General features: G+C 34.7%; 2 protein-coding genes across 3 annotated transcripts; both read right to left on the minus strand.

The window, feature by feature from the left end:
• Positions 1–2,645: 2,645 nt before the first annotated feature.
• Positions 2,646–10,414, minus strand: LOC106401054 (syndetin). Of its 2 annotated transcripts, XM_048752764.1 has the most exons (25): positions 9,967–10,414; positions 9,723–9,890; positions 9,577–9,651; positions 9,392–9,470; positions 9,217–9,281; positions 9,027–9,116; positions 8,625–8,714; positions 8,445–8,531; positions 8,278–8,361; positions 8,013–8,132; positions 7,601–7,629; positions 7,359–7,491; positions 6,255–6,782; positions 5,631–6,145; positions 5,487–5,550; positions 5,301–5,394; positions 4,979–5,169; positions 4,740–4,865; positions 4,381–4,451; positions 4,154–4,216; positions 3,826–3,898; positions 3,624–3,743; positions 3,284–3,361; positions 3,153–3,203; positions 2,646–3,074 (listed from the first exon to the last, which is right to left on the minus strand). In XM_048752764.1, exons 1-25 carry the CDS (start codon positions 10,210–10,212, stop codon positions 2,961–2,963), a joined length of 3,354 nt encoding a protein of 1,117 aa, XP_048608721.1. In that variant the 5' UTR covers positions 10,213–10,414; the 3' UTR covers positions 2,646–2,960. The 2 variants fall into 2 exon arrangements, with proteins under 2 accessions (XP_048608721.1, XP_048608722.1); XM_048752765.1 differs by lacking the exon at positions 9,967–10,414 and having other exon boundaries at positions 9,217–9,276; positions 9,723–9,891.
• Positions 10,415–12,926: 2,512 nt separating this feature from the next.
• LOC106397495 (60S acidic ribosomal protein P2-1) lies at positions 12,927–13,987 on the minus strand. The gene is made up of 4 exons (XM_013838081.3): positions 13,851–13,987; positions 13,679–13,769; positions 13,187–13,416; positions 12,927–13,096 (listed from the first exon to the last, which is right to left on the minus strand). Exons 2-4 carry the CDS (start codon positions 13,764–13,766, stop codon positions 13,070–13,072), a joined length of 345 nt encoding a protein of 114 aa, XP_013693535.1. The 5' UTR covers positions 13,767–13,769; positions 13,851–13,987; the 3' UTR covers positions 12,927–13,069.
• Positions 13,988–14,044: the final 57 nt, after the last annotated feature.

Genomic DNA, 14,044 nt, shown 5'->3' on the forward strand with positions numbered 1-14,044 from the left:
TCGATCGATCCAAGAACGAAAATAATTTGAAGAAGACATATTTTTTATGAATCAAATTCGTGTGTAAATAGAGTAAGAGGGAGGATGAAGATATGGAGTGAGTGAAGAGGAAGAGGAGTGCTTGTATTTATAGTTTAAATCCTGCCGACAGACCGAGGAAATTCCGACGGAATTCCGACGCCAACGGCTAGTTCGTCGGAATTTCCTCGGAATTTTGTAAAATCCCCCAACGGCTCTCCAACGGCTATAATATTTCCTCGAAATTCATCGGTTTTTTCCGAGGAACATATATTTCCTCAGAATTTCCTCGGAATATTCCGACGGATTAATATTTCCTCGGAATTCCGTCGGTATATTCCGAGGAATCCAAATTTTGTGTTTCCTCGGAAATTCCTCGGGATATTCCGAGGATTTCATTTTCCGTCGGAATATCCGTCAGAATATCGCTGTTTTCTTGTAGTGAGTGATGCTAAATGTTGAGGTGATTGAGTTAACCAAGAGAATTAAAGCTTGAAGAAAACATGGAGCTTAATATTAGATGGTTCAAAGAAAAAAAATACAAAAAAGATATGAAGCAAAATGTTAAATGTCTTGGTATTAGATATGCCAATTAATATCAATATAAATCTAAAAATAGAATCTAGTTATGAAGGTTTTAGTTTCTAACGATTTCTATACACATAATTTTTATATTTTGTTACAAGTTGACACAAACTCTCAAATAAACTATGGCGTTGTAGCAATCTTTCTGAACCACGGAGTAAAGTCTCAGTAGTAGATGTGGAGAAAATTAGGTCTCGTCTAACATTTATATATATATATATATATATATATATATATATATATATATATATATACACTTTTAGAAATGTTTTCTTATAATTTAATACATTTTCTTTGGGAGAAAATTAAGTAGTAAAAACGACAAATGTGATTGATGCTAAAGATCATATAATTGATTATTTTATTTTTTTTAAAGAAACATTTTAACTATTTGATGAAAAATACATTCTAAATAAAATTATTTTAGTTTTATTCTTTAATATCTTTAATATTATTTGAAAAATAAAACTGATTAAAAGTAAAAATTAGAGTTATCAACTACAAAATATTTTAATAATGTATTTATTTTAATAATGTATTTATTAAATATCTCTCATTACAAATCTCAGTTATTCGAAAAAGAAAATGACAAATCTATAATAAGAAAGTATGTATCATCTATTCTATAGTTATTAATTTTTTAATTAAAATATTAATATTTAGAAAGAAAGTTAATTCGCTAATATTACTTATAGAATTAGATTAGTAAAAAATATAATGTGAATACGTTTCGCAGAAATTTTGTAAAGATGTTGAGAATTTTTTCTTTTTGAAAGAAAATTATTTCGTCTAAAAAATAGAATAAATATCTTATATATTAAAACAGAAGTCACAACATAGATTCATGTGTGATTCTTTTTAAAATGAACCTGATGGACATATTCAAGTCATATTACATTTAATCTCTAATCTTATCATTTAAATTTTGGGCCTACCAGAAAATTTTATTGGGCTATCAATAATTAGATTTAAATAATAAATGATCCATTGGATTTATAGATAATATAAATTAAATAGATATAATTTAATGTTGTAATATTTTACCTCCATATGTTAATTATTTAAATATTTGTTGATGTTAACTTTTAAAATTAAAAAAAAAAAATTAAATAACAAAGATCATATTATCTAACAATGATTCATCTTTACTACCTTAAACCAATGAAAACAAATTTAAAACTATAGTTTATTTTAAAAATTAAACAAAAACTAAATGTTTAATTATTTACTCGATAATATAAATCTATGAAGCGAAAAATTTAATTTCTTAAAAAACTTTCTAAATTTGTGAAATGTTACAATATCTTTGAATATGACAATAAAACAATATTTTACTAATCTTTATATATATAGTTACGATTTTAATAATGAAATAATAATCCAAAAATATACATATATAAGAAGATACAAATACATGTGAAAGTTTGAAACAATTTATTCAATGAAAAAATATATCGTAAACTTATTATGTTTAAAAATTGATAGACACATATATATTATAACATGTACCAATTTATAATTGAAAACAAAATGTTTATATAAAAATAAATGAAAACAAAAACCCGCGCGGTTGTGCGGATCGAGATCTAGTGATTAGTTAAAGAACAAGTGAACAAAATAATAATTGTTGATCAAAATACTTTTATTTCATTGATATGACCCATGTATAATAATTAACATGAACACAATACATAAGTTTACTTCTTAAATAAAACTCTCTTTATTCCCGAGAATAAAAATTTCTAGAGTTTTCACGTTTATTAAGAATATAATAAATGTTTACAATTTAATCAACAGTTTACTTTTCAATACACTTTCCAATAACTATTCACCAATAAAATTTAATCAATTCAAATATTCATAATTAATGTTTCTCAAAAGTATACAAAAAGTACATTAAAAATATAAAAAATCTATTTTTGTGGAACAAGAATAAACTTTAAAAAATCTTACTTTCAGGAACAAAAAATCTATTTTTGTGGAACAAGAATAAACTTTAAAAAATCTTACAGGAACGGAAGGAGTATTATAGATATAGTCAATAAGATAACAAGAAGAATGAAATAAAACTGAAAATGGTAATGTTCATAATCACAAAATGGTTTCACTTGTTAATGGCTAAAATGGTTTGGCACTATATGATCGGGTTTAAGGATTTGACAATACAGGGCGGAGGGCGAAATGTGTGTGTTAGAGTCTTTTCAGGACTGTACAACTTCAGGAGGATCTTTAACACAAAGCCATAAGCAATGACAGTAATCAAGAAGGGTCTTTCCTGAAATTTACAGCACTCAATACATGTAAATATTACTCGCTGCTGCTGGAAGTTGTAGAAGCTTGCTTCTAAATTTAGATCGCTACGCAGCAGCTGATTCAATCTTCTCCACTACTTCTAGCCGCGTTTTCCTCTTCCAGCCTTTCATGGTGGCTACTAAAGTTACAAGTCCTACGACCTGTCCTTTTGTATATTCCTGTTTATTTATCATTGTTTACACATTTTCATCAAATCTTATATCCATTAAAAAGAAAAAGAAGATTTGTTTGCTTACCGGATGAGCCCTTGCCCAGTGGACATACTCCGTCTCTGGTAGATAGTATGCCTACAAAAATGAGTGTTGATTTCGGTTTTAAATGTGGACACATCAGTCTTCACTACCATATAAGTCACTGTTTTGCTTACCTTGATAAATGTGTCCACTATCTGCAACTTGGGTTTCACATTTGTTGGCACAAAGTGTTGTAGCCCGTTTATTAGAACCTACAAAACAATAGATAGTGTCAACCAGAATATATCCCTATCTGATGCAATTTATCAATTGTTTGTGTTTACTTTTATCTCATCAACAAAGAGTAAAGGTTTGTCCTATCATGACCATCTTTCCAGATGAATTGTTTATTGATATTGTATATCAGTATCAGAATGTGTTTAAAGGTTAACTGATACTTCCATTCTTTCGTGTACACAATTCTTGATGTTGTGTAGAAGAAACTAAAACAAAGCAAACAAAGAGGCAAAGTACCTGAATATCTAATGACATGAGAGCACGTCCTTCATCGGTGCATCTTTTTATTCGAGATAGACCTTCCACCAGCGTCTCCGCAAATATTTCAACGCCATATTCCAGTAGGAGGTTTTGGACCTATATAAACGAAAAAGAGTTCAAAGTTTGGTAAGAAAATGTAATTAACTCCTAGAATTGATGAGGTCAGCGAGTCATTTACTTCCTGTGGAATGCCTCCGTGAGCAAGCCTTGTTTTGTAGTGTTTGAATTCCCCAAGCATCAAATCAACATACCTGTTTGTTCAAATAGTTAAAAGTACATATAAGATGACGGCGAACTAATGAATAGTCAGAATCTGTTCTAAGAGCATCAACACCGTGTGCTGAATATCTAAATCTTAACTCAGCTAATAATTACAACATGAGCACTCTAAAAGAATACTTTTGTAAGACTATGAACATCAATATAGTTGAGCATGTCACGAATTAATTAAAGTTGCAAGTACAAATTTGTAGGAGCAAATAGAGTAACAGAAGGAAGTAACAAACCCATTATGCTCCACTCCAAGCTCCTTGACTTCCCATTTAGAATTAGCAATCCGGTCAACATATCTGCAAAATCAATTAAAGGTTAATGGACATACATACCCCCAATGAGAACAAACAATATAAACCATACCGATTGAATTAATAGTTATATAGCAGTTTAGAGTTCAGTAAGAATAAGAACAGAAGGCAACCCACTAATAACTTTCTTAATTAGACTGGCAATTTACCCATTAACATGCAGCAGGATCCTCGCAGTTGTCCTGTGTAAGTGCTCTGTCAGATCAGGTACGGAACCAACCTGATGAATCATTCCACTTAATGCAAGCTCTTTCAAATATATTTGATATCACATATATTGTATATAAACAGTTCTTGACTAATATATGTTTAAGAAATTATTATAATAAAGGAGTGCAATGAAACTACTTATGATCATCCTTCAGAATCCATTATTTTTAAAGAGGCAAGAGACTATTGGATGATGCTACAGAGGTCTATCTATAATCAGACTGTATGCAATGTTGTCAATAGCACAGCCAAATAAGGCAATAGTTTATAAGGAATCAAAACTGAAAGCGTCACATACCAGTTGACCAAAGAAGTCTTCAACCAAAGAGCCATTTCTTGACATAAGCATCGATTGAAGATGAGCCTTTGATTTATGCAATATTCGAGCCACAAGAGAAACAGTGTCCACTGCAGCACATCTTTCCTGCAAGCAATAAGGAACCTTTTTATAATCACCTGCTCATCTCTTCTCTCACTTCATCTACTACTCGACAGAAAACAACACTGATCCTAGTTTTCACATTCCCCATGGTGTACCTTGAGACTAAAAGATATGCCTGATACGTGACCAGATGTTGTATTTAAGGGACTTGATGGAGTCACGTCCGCAAGACTATGAACTGTGTTGGGAAAGGCAAGTGAAGAAGATGGAGATGATGATGAAAACTGAGGTTTTATCCATTGCTCACACTCTTGTGATATCCGGGATAAGCAGCTTTTCAAACGATCTGCATTCAAAATTTTGGAATATATTCTATGTTCAGCAAAATGTAAGCTAAAACATAACCATATTGAAGCTGGTTGGGAGTAACATTATATACAAAGAGGAGCATCAAAAGGAAACGAATCAGTTACTCACGGCTGGACACTCCTTTTCCACCTGAATTTGTATTCTCTTGACCAAATACGTGATACACGAAATAGAAAAAGACCCCAAACAATTGGCATATTCCCTACAGAATCCCAAACAGGTGTAAAACGTACTTTAGAAACGAAAAAAATAGTAAAGAAAATCTGCAAAAAATCCTAGAATTTGGAATGGTACCTTAAAGAATTCGACATTAACGAGTTCAAGTTTCTGCATAAGCCTCGCGTACTTATCCATTGATCTAAGACCAAAAAAACACAAAAGTAACCTGTTTAACATATATATGGGAAGGCTTCAAGCATTTGCTAAACCGCATGTTACCTTAGAAGGCACAGCGACGATCCTGTTTGAGCTTTCAAATCATCATTAATACTCAAATGTGAAGAAGAACTCCTTGATATACTACGTGTAAAACTTCGTCTTGGAAGCTGACTATCTTCATCAATATAGTCAGCATGAAGGTCTTCATTTTCATCCCCTGAAACAGGACTACCTCCGTTAATGCCTTTTCTATCTCTTACCTTGGAATTCACAACGTCTGAGGAGTAATCTTGATCTTCAGAGGCAGCTCCACTGTCTGAGGAGTAGTCTTGATCTTCTCTATAGTAAGTTAACTTTGCTGAGAAAGGGTTTCCACTTTTCAGCCAATATGAGAATCCACCACTCCTGTTCCCACTCGGATCAGTTGAGAGAGGGAATCTGGAAGAACCAGAGGCACTTCGGGAAGAAATAATAAGGGGAGCCCCATCCCCCACAAGACCAGCAAAATTTATAGCTTGCACTGTATCAGGTGGCAATCTCGTCCATGTCTCCTTCTCGAGGACCATTTTAAGCGCCTGTTAGGGAGAAAAAACAAACAAAAACTTAACCTTAATGTAGAAGAGGTGATGCATGAAAGTAACTAGGTACAATGTAGTCCAATGGGAATTGTGAAACTGAACTTACATGCATGCTTTGCCTATGAAACGCAGTGAAATAATTTTCGCATACAGCCTTTAGCTTCTCCCTAAAGTCAACAACTTCAAATCCACAGAAGGCTTCCCCAGCAAGGATAAAGACGCTCAGGTCTTCATAGTTTTTAAGGAACTGATGTATACTTGTTGAAGAAGCAGCTGGGGATGAGAGCAAAACTGACACACGGCTTGTTGTGAGTTGCCATAGATTTCTTCGTCCTCTCTGCAGAGTTCCTGAAACAAAACCAGCACTCTCTTTTCGTAGATAGTACCATGGTGACTCGCCATTAGATACTGTATCTCCAGAATCCCTAGACTCGTCTATTGCACTATTAGACGCGTGCTGCACGGGACTGGAGGTTTCACTTCCAACAGACACTTCAGCAGAAATGGTGGAAGAAGGTATGCTTGCTGAACTTATGGTTGAAGAGAGACCACCACCCTGTGGGTCGCATGAAGTGTCTGTCACTGAATCAATCTTTTGAGTTGTTGCAGAACTAGTTGAGATCAAATCTTCTACCTGTTCCAGTTCAGAAGCTTAGCCCTTTATAGTGTATTAAACGAAATTGACGCTAACGTAATTAATCGAATTTCATGCTGATGACATAAAGTAAAGAACCTAAAGGAAGTTGACAATGCATAAGAAGAAGCCATCAAAGAGTAGATTTTATGACCCATTATCCTTCAAGCAAAGGGCATAAAGTAAACGTATATCGTACTAAAATCAAAGAACTTATGGAAATTCTTGGATACTAGACAAAGAGAACTCAAAAGAGATTTTAAAAGACCAAGTATTAACCAAAGACTTGCATACATGATTAAATATAACTTCTGAGATCAAATACATATCAACAAAACAAGTAAGAGTTCTACATGCCACAAAACTAAACAAACACACATGTATGCTAAGACTCTTTAATTACAGAGAGTTTTTGCTCAGACAGTAGGCTAAAAAGTCTGGACAGAGGAGTTTAAGACTATGAAATCTGATTACGAATACTGTAACTAGCACTGAAAGTAGAACCAGAAGCTGTTTCACGAACCCTGTCAATAGTTACAAAATGTTAAATACAAACTCAAGTAGGGAGTGGACTACCTTCTTTTCTGGAGTGAAACTCATTATCTGATGGTACGAATATATTAACTGAAATAGCACAGCTAGTGTTCTCAACAGACATTGCCTAAACTTGGATTCTGGTGTCTGAATACATAGATCGCTGTATGTAAGTCTGAAAATAATGTAATAAATCAGTAAGAATACTAGAATCCAGAACAAAAACGAACCAGAAGTGACTGTTAGATACTGTAACGGGTACCAGTAATAACTCAGGTGCATACCTACTAAATTGTGTGGCTGCACTGTTATCCTACAAAAATAAATAAACCACAAGATCAACAACCTGATTGGTTTGATATGTAGGATGAGGTTAAAAAACAGTGCTGCATATGGCAAAGATAGCATGGAAAAGAAATCAAATAAATATTAGATTTATGTAAAAAAAATTGTAACCATCTTTAGATTTTCAAAATATAAGTGATTACCATTCAGAAAACCAAACTTGTTAAGCATTCAATATATTTATCTAGTGTATCTGCTAGGAACAAAAGTTTATCTAAGCTACAAGAAAAAAGCTTGAGCCATACACCACCAAAATGATAAAGGAAACAATTGCACTATATACACCAGCAAGCATGTACTACCTCAACATCAAGTCTACAGGACCAATAATGGAATATTTAGCTCACATACCTCCCCAACAACAGTCTTTAGCACTGAGTGGGTTTCTGAGATAACTTCTTGCATAAAGAAGCTTTGTATCTTCTCCGCGAGACCAGAGACATCACCAATCAGTGCATAAGCGTCGAGGACCTGAAAGTATGAGCACATGAGTAAGTTAACAATTGCAGCTGAAGCAAATTTCTAATTTTCCGACTATTTTGAAGGCTCAAAGTTCAATGCTTTATAATTCAAATCTTGAAGGAGAGCGTTTAACATGAGGAGTTGGATTACTAACCATTATATAACTATCTTCTTTGAACTCCTGGCAAACGCCCATCAAAAGTGAATCCAGCTTATGAAGAGTTCTTCCTAACCAAACCTTAAATAGAATATGAGAAGTTTAACCGACTGACAAAAGAAAATTATGAAGACAATGTTTGGTCATGAATAAGTCAGAACTACCTCAACACCACGGGTCATCTCTTGGATAGCTGAAAACTCAGAGAGACTGTCAAGAAGCTGCAAATACTCAGACAGAACTTGAAATGCCTACAGAATATAAAATAAAATTTCCGGTTTCTTGTCAAATTCATAGCGTAATATAATCGTAATTCTTATACCAGAAAAAAAAAAAGAATATACCTTGCAATAGTTTCCTTCTTCAACAAGGTCTTCAAGACTTGACTGCATTACTCTTGCATGGCGAAGATCAGTTAGTATAGGAAGCATGTCCTGCAAGTCGAGTAACTTGTTTAAACGTACATGATGTATTGATTACAAGGGTATTTAGAGAAGCAAAAAGGCATGATAGAAAATAAATCTTCACGATATTAAGGTATTATACACTTGGATCTTTGTTGATGAGGCGACAGTACACAGAACTTATGTATTTAATAAAGTACCATGTAGAATAACAGTACTGTACATAAACTTCTGAGCATATTAATGGGATTTTCAGCAGGAATTTTTCAAAGCATGGATATTTTTTTCAAGTAAACTGATTACAGAAACGATCAGTGGATGCTAGATAACTGGAATAAATACCAGAAGAGCTTGCTTCTTTTTGGAATGGGTGTGTACAATAAGATCTCTTGAAGCCTCATTCATAGAGGAAGTCAAATTCCTTCTTCCATTCTGGCAATAACATCAGCAAAAACCAAAGTCAAATTAGCTATAGGCAAGATAGAAAAACCGAAACCACTGTATATTAAGGAACAGAACATGAACACCTTACCTTGCAGATGACGTTTGCAATCTTCAAATCTTTTTCCAGTTCTCTAACCAAATTCATCCCCTTCACTGGCCAAAAGTGAATATTAGTAGTATTCACAAATCGGAATGCAAACGATCCATTCACTCAACATCAATTTTTCTTAAAAAGGAAGTCTAATCAATTTCAAGGTACTTACCCATTACTTCATGATGCTCCATAACATGGTGAGACAGACTTTCTGCCACTCTATCCAGCTGTACTAACCTCAGGGTGGCCTATACAACAGACAAACCTTTTTAAAGTAATTAAACAAAACAATACTAAGTCAGGATAGACGCATCAGTCAAAACCAACATCAGTTAGGGGTTAGTTAGTTAGTACCTGCATCTCAAAATAAGCTAGATCACTTTGATCATCTGGCACATTCTCCAAAATATGTCTCACCGGATCAAAATCCTACGTGAGAAGAAACAAGAATGGAAATGTGGTTCAGTGATAAAAAATTAAGTAACTATGAAACTACAAACCTCTTCATAGAAGCCTTCTTCAAGCTCTTGAACGTCTTGAGGAGGAGGCCTGTTACCGTATATGGAGCTAAGCTCTGTAGCGGTGGAAGAGATACTTAACCTCTGATCAGGAGGAAGGGCAGCCAAAGCACGAGCAACAGCAGCTGCAGCAGCAGCACGTGCCGGAATCTACACAAACACAATGGGGGAAGATATTTTACATTCAGAGAGTAATCAAAGAGAAAGAGAGAGAAGAGAGTAGTACCTCAGGGCGATCAGAGGAAGAAGAAGGAGAGGGTAAGAGTCCAAGGGATGTAGCGGACTTAACAGAGCTGAGGAACTTTTCGCCAACCTTGGATAAATCCATGCCTTGGCCTTGGGACAACAAGAGAGGAAGTAAGAAGAAAAGCCTAGAGCTCTCGAACCCACCACCACCCTCGCTTAGATCTCCGCCATTGAATAGGAACGGATTACCCAAAACAGAGCCGAATGGGAACAGATTAGGCTGCATCTCATTTCAGATCATAGCTAGCACTTGAGATATTCTAGATCAGAGAGGAACCAGAAGAATATCTCGATCGATGGAATAAGAGAGAGAGAGATCTAGAGATCTAGAGATCAGGTTCGGCCTCCGTTCACCGGCAAGGAGCTTGACTTTAGAGGTGTTGTTTTACAGTGCTCAAGCAAGGCTCTGTTTCGTTTTTCTTTTCTCTTCTGGGCCAATCCATACTAAAGTCCAATCCAATTTTTTTACTAAATTTGCGATATTTTCTCACTTAAATATTTTCGTTAAATTTGCAAACAAAAATAACATTTGAAAATTATATATATATCACATTTTAGAGTACACAACAACTATTGATTTTAGTACCGTCTTTTAATCCATTGGTTTGATTAGGCATGGGACGGATCAGATATCCGGGCAATTTTAAGATATCAGGATCCGGATACTTATCCGGCGGATCCATAATTTTACTATCCTTATTCGGATCTGGAGTTCGCGGATATCCGGGTGTCGGATATCCTTCTAAAAATTATAATATCCGGCAGATATCCGGATCCGGATTTGGATCTTTAAAATAAATAAAAAATAATATTAATATATATTAAATATTAACAATAATTTAAAAATAAAAATATATATAATGTTTTTAATTATTTCTATGTATAATATTACAAAATTTACATAAAACTTATATACTATTATAAAAATGAAAATATATGAAATAAAATTAGTTTATATATATATATATTACTATTTTTGAAATAGTTATTAATAAAATTTACGGATCCGGATATCCAGACTAATGAATCAAGATATCCGGATCCGGATTCGGCTTTGACGGATCCGGATTCGGCTTTGACGGATCCAACATTTTACTATCCGAATCCGGATTCGGTCTCTCCGGATATCCGGATTTTCGGATCGGATCCGGATCGGATCACGGATCTAATCCGGATCTCGGATAAAAGTTCCAGGCCTAGGTTTGATGTCATAATATTTTTACATAAATGCTTTGAAGATCTTTATACGCTAAATCCTCTAAATACCTGTTACAATCCACCATAAACCTCTAGTGACCTCCAACTAACAATCTAACCAGCAGAAGAAATCCTAAGACAAAAAAACCTCTCTTCCTTATAACTTTCTGAAAGACATGTTAAATATGTAATTAGTGCAGATTTAATTTGTTATTTCCTCTTTTATTTGGTGAAAATACCGCAAGACCAAGAACAGCAAAATGCATAACCCAAAATGGATATTTGGCCATTATGGACACTCTCAATCAAAATGTCTTACCGCCTCCCATCAATTTTGTTAATTTTTTATATAGGTTTAAGAAACATGTTCTTAATGTAAATTATTTACAATTATATGTAATTGTAAATTAATTTAATCTTATAGGCATTATCTGTGAAGTGACATAGCAATAAAATAAATAAAAATGAACATCTTTCATGCTCGTTCCTATTTGAGATCCGACTTTATAAGCATAGTTCTCACATTATTTTTTTATAAAGATGAATTGAGAGAATAGAACAGAAGGATAAAACAAGAATATAAACATAACATGTATGCCATTTCTTAAACCAATTAATATTCATCTCTATTAGTTGATTAGACAGCCCACTTCCCCATGCATGTCCCCCCCCCCCAATCAACCCATTGGAATCTAGCAACTTACACTTTTTCTGGATGCATAGAGGAGTCAGGATCCGTGGGGAAGGAATTGGTTTCAGAATGATCCATTAGTTCAACTAGTTCAATACTCGAATTCGTTAGTGTCTCGAGTTTTAAGGGGAAGATACTACAGAATAAGTTTTACGAATATTCTCTGTAAGCAGTCTATCCTATGTCTGGACTAGTATTTCAACGGCAAAAAAACTATTGCTATTGGGAATCGGAAAGAAGATTCATTTTGGATATGAGGTAAAAGTATGGGAGGACCCTTGGGTCCATGCTACGACAGCTAGACCGGCTCACCTGTCTACCACCCGAATATGAGAGTTAGTGATCTCATTAATCAAGTATCGAAGGAATGGGATGTTGGACTGCTAGAGGATTATGTTGCCCCTGCTGATATACCTCTTATAAGAAGTTTGGCCATAAACCCAATTCATCATCATGATACATTTTGCTGGAATTACAGTAGAAATGACCAGTCACAGTTAAATCTGGATATTAGGTAACTCGAAACTTATTGAGGACCATGGATGTTTTGGAGCGCAGTATAACAAAGATTCAAGCATTTGCGTGGAAAGTAAAAACACCTCAGAAATTGCTTGTCGTGGGTGTGGCGGCTGTTATTGGTTGCTACAAGAAATCAAGTGAAAGAAGCAGCAGTCAGAGGTTCAAGAGTGGAAAAAGTAAAGAATGATTCAGTAGAGTGAATGAAATAGTGGCTCATTCATATAGTATGAGAAACTTCGGAGTTAGTACTATAAGTTTCAGATTGACTTTTTCTCTTTTAAGAACATTGAATCCTTCTGCTCTCCTTTGATCTAGCGAGTTAAATTGAAATCTTAGCTAAAGTTCTTGGCAAGTGACATTTGGTGAGTACTGTTTAAGTGTAAAGGTTGGTGGGGAACTTAATCAGAACAAATAACACAAAAAATATTAAGTTTCTTTTGGGTGCATAGATCAGAAATCCAAAGTAATTGGTTTTCTATAAATAATAGTGAGGATCTTTAATATGTAAATGCTGAAGTTAAAAAAGTAAGAACTTGAAATAACAATGACGATTATATTTGCGTAAAAATCTCTTGAGAATTTCAGGAATGTTAAGACACTGATCGAGTACAAACTAAGAAACAACAACAAAAAATTTCAAAAGGTGAAGACAAAAATAGAAGCCAAGTAAACCCGCTTACTCGAAAAGACTGAAACCCATGTCCTGCAAGAAAACAACAGACTCTTCCATGAGCCGTCAAAATTTCACTAAATAATGTTGTAAAACGTGAGCTAGAAAGGAAGTGAAACTTACATCATCGGATTCTTCCTTCTCTTCTTTCTTCTCTTCTTTCTTGGCCTCCTCAGCAGGAGCAGCACCTCCTCCGCCGCCAGCAGATGGAGCAGAAGCCATCGCAACACCACCACCGCCGCACGGGACAGAAGCTAGCTTCTCCCTTCCGAGAGCAATTAGCTCAGCACAGTCTTTCCCTTTAACTTCCTTCAACAAAAGCTCAATCTGAGCATCTTCGGTTTCAGCCCCAACTGCAAAATGAAACATAAAACAAATATCACATTCCATTTCTTGTTCTTCTCCCATAACAATCAATCCCAAAACTAATTACTACATCAATTAACCCACTGAACACATTCTCATTACAGACCTAATTACTAATTCAATGAACTCACTATACACATTCTCATTACAGAACTTCACACACCATCTGGCCTATAACAGATATAACTGATCTTTCAAATCATGTATATACGCATCGAACTCTCTATTCACAAAAATTGAAGCACGAACCTGATCCAAGGATGTCCTTGATATCGGCACTGGTTGGAGAAGCTTTTCCGCTCAAAACGGCGAGTAAGAACGCAGCGACAACCTTCATTTTCTGAGAACACACGAGTAAGAAATAAGCTCAATAGAATATAGTTCAAGAAGAAGAAGATAGAGGAGGATATGAGGAGCTTACTGCGGAAGTTATTGAATGGATATCGGAGGAGGAGCTGTAGAGTTTTCCTAGACGGCGACGAAGAGGATGTGAGGGTTTATTTATATACAGTTAGGGTTTTAGGGCGTTTGTTCTCTTCTCTCTATTCTATATTACCGGTACACTTTCATTGGGCCCAATTATTTTCCAAGACTTTACATGGGCTCAATACAACT

Source organism: Brassica napus, chromosome C3 (genome assembly GCF_020379485.1).
Source record: "Brassica napus cultivar Da-Ae chromosome C3, Da-Ae, whole genome shotgun sequence".
In the NCBI taxonomy this organism is placed as follows: Eukaryota; Viridiplantae; Streptophyta; class Magnoliopsida; order Brassicales; family Brassicaceae; genus Brassica; species Brassica napus.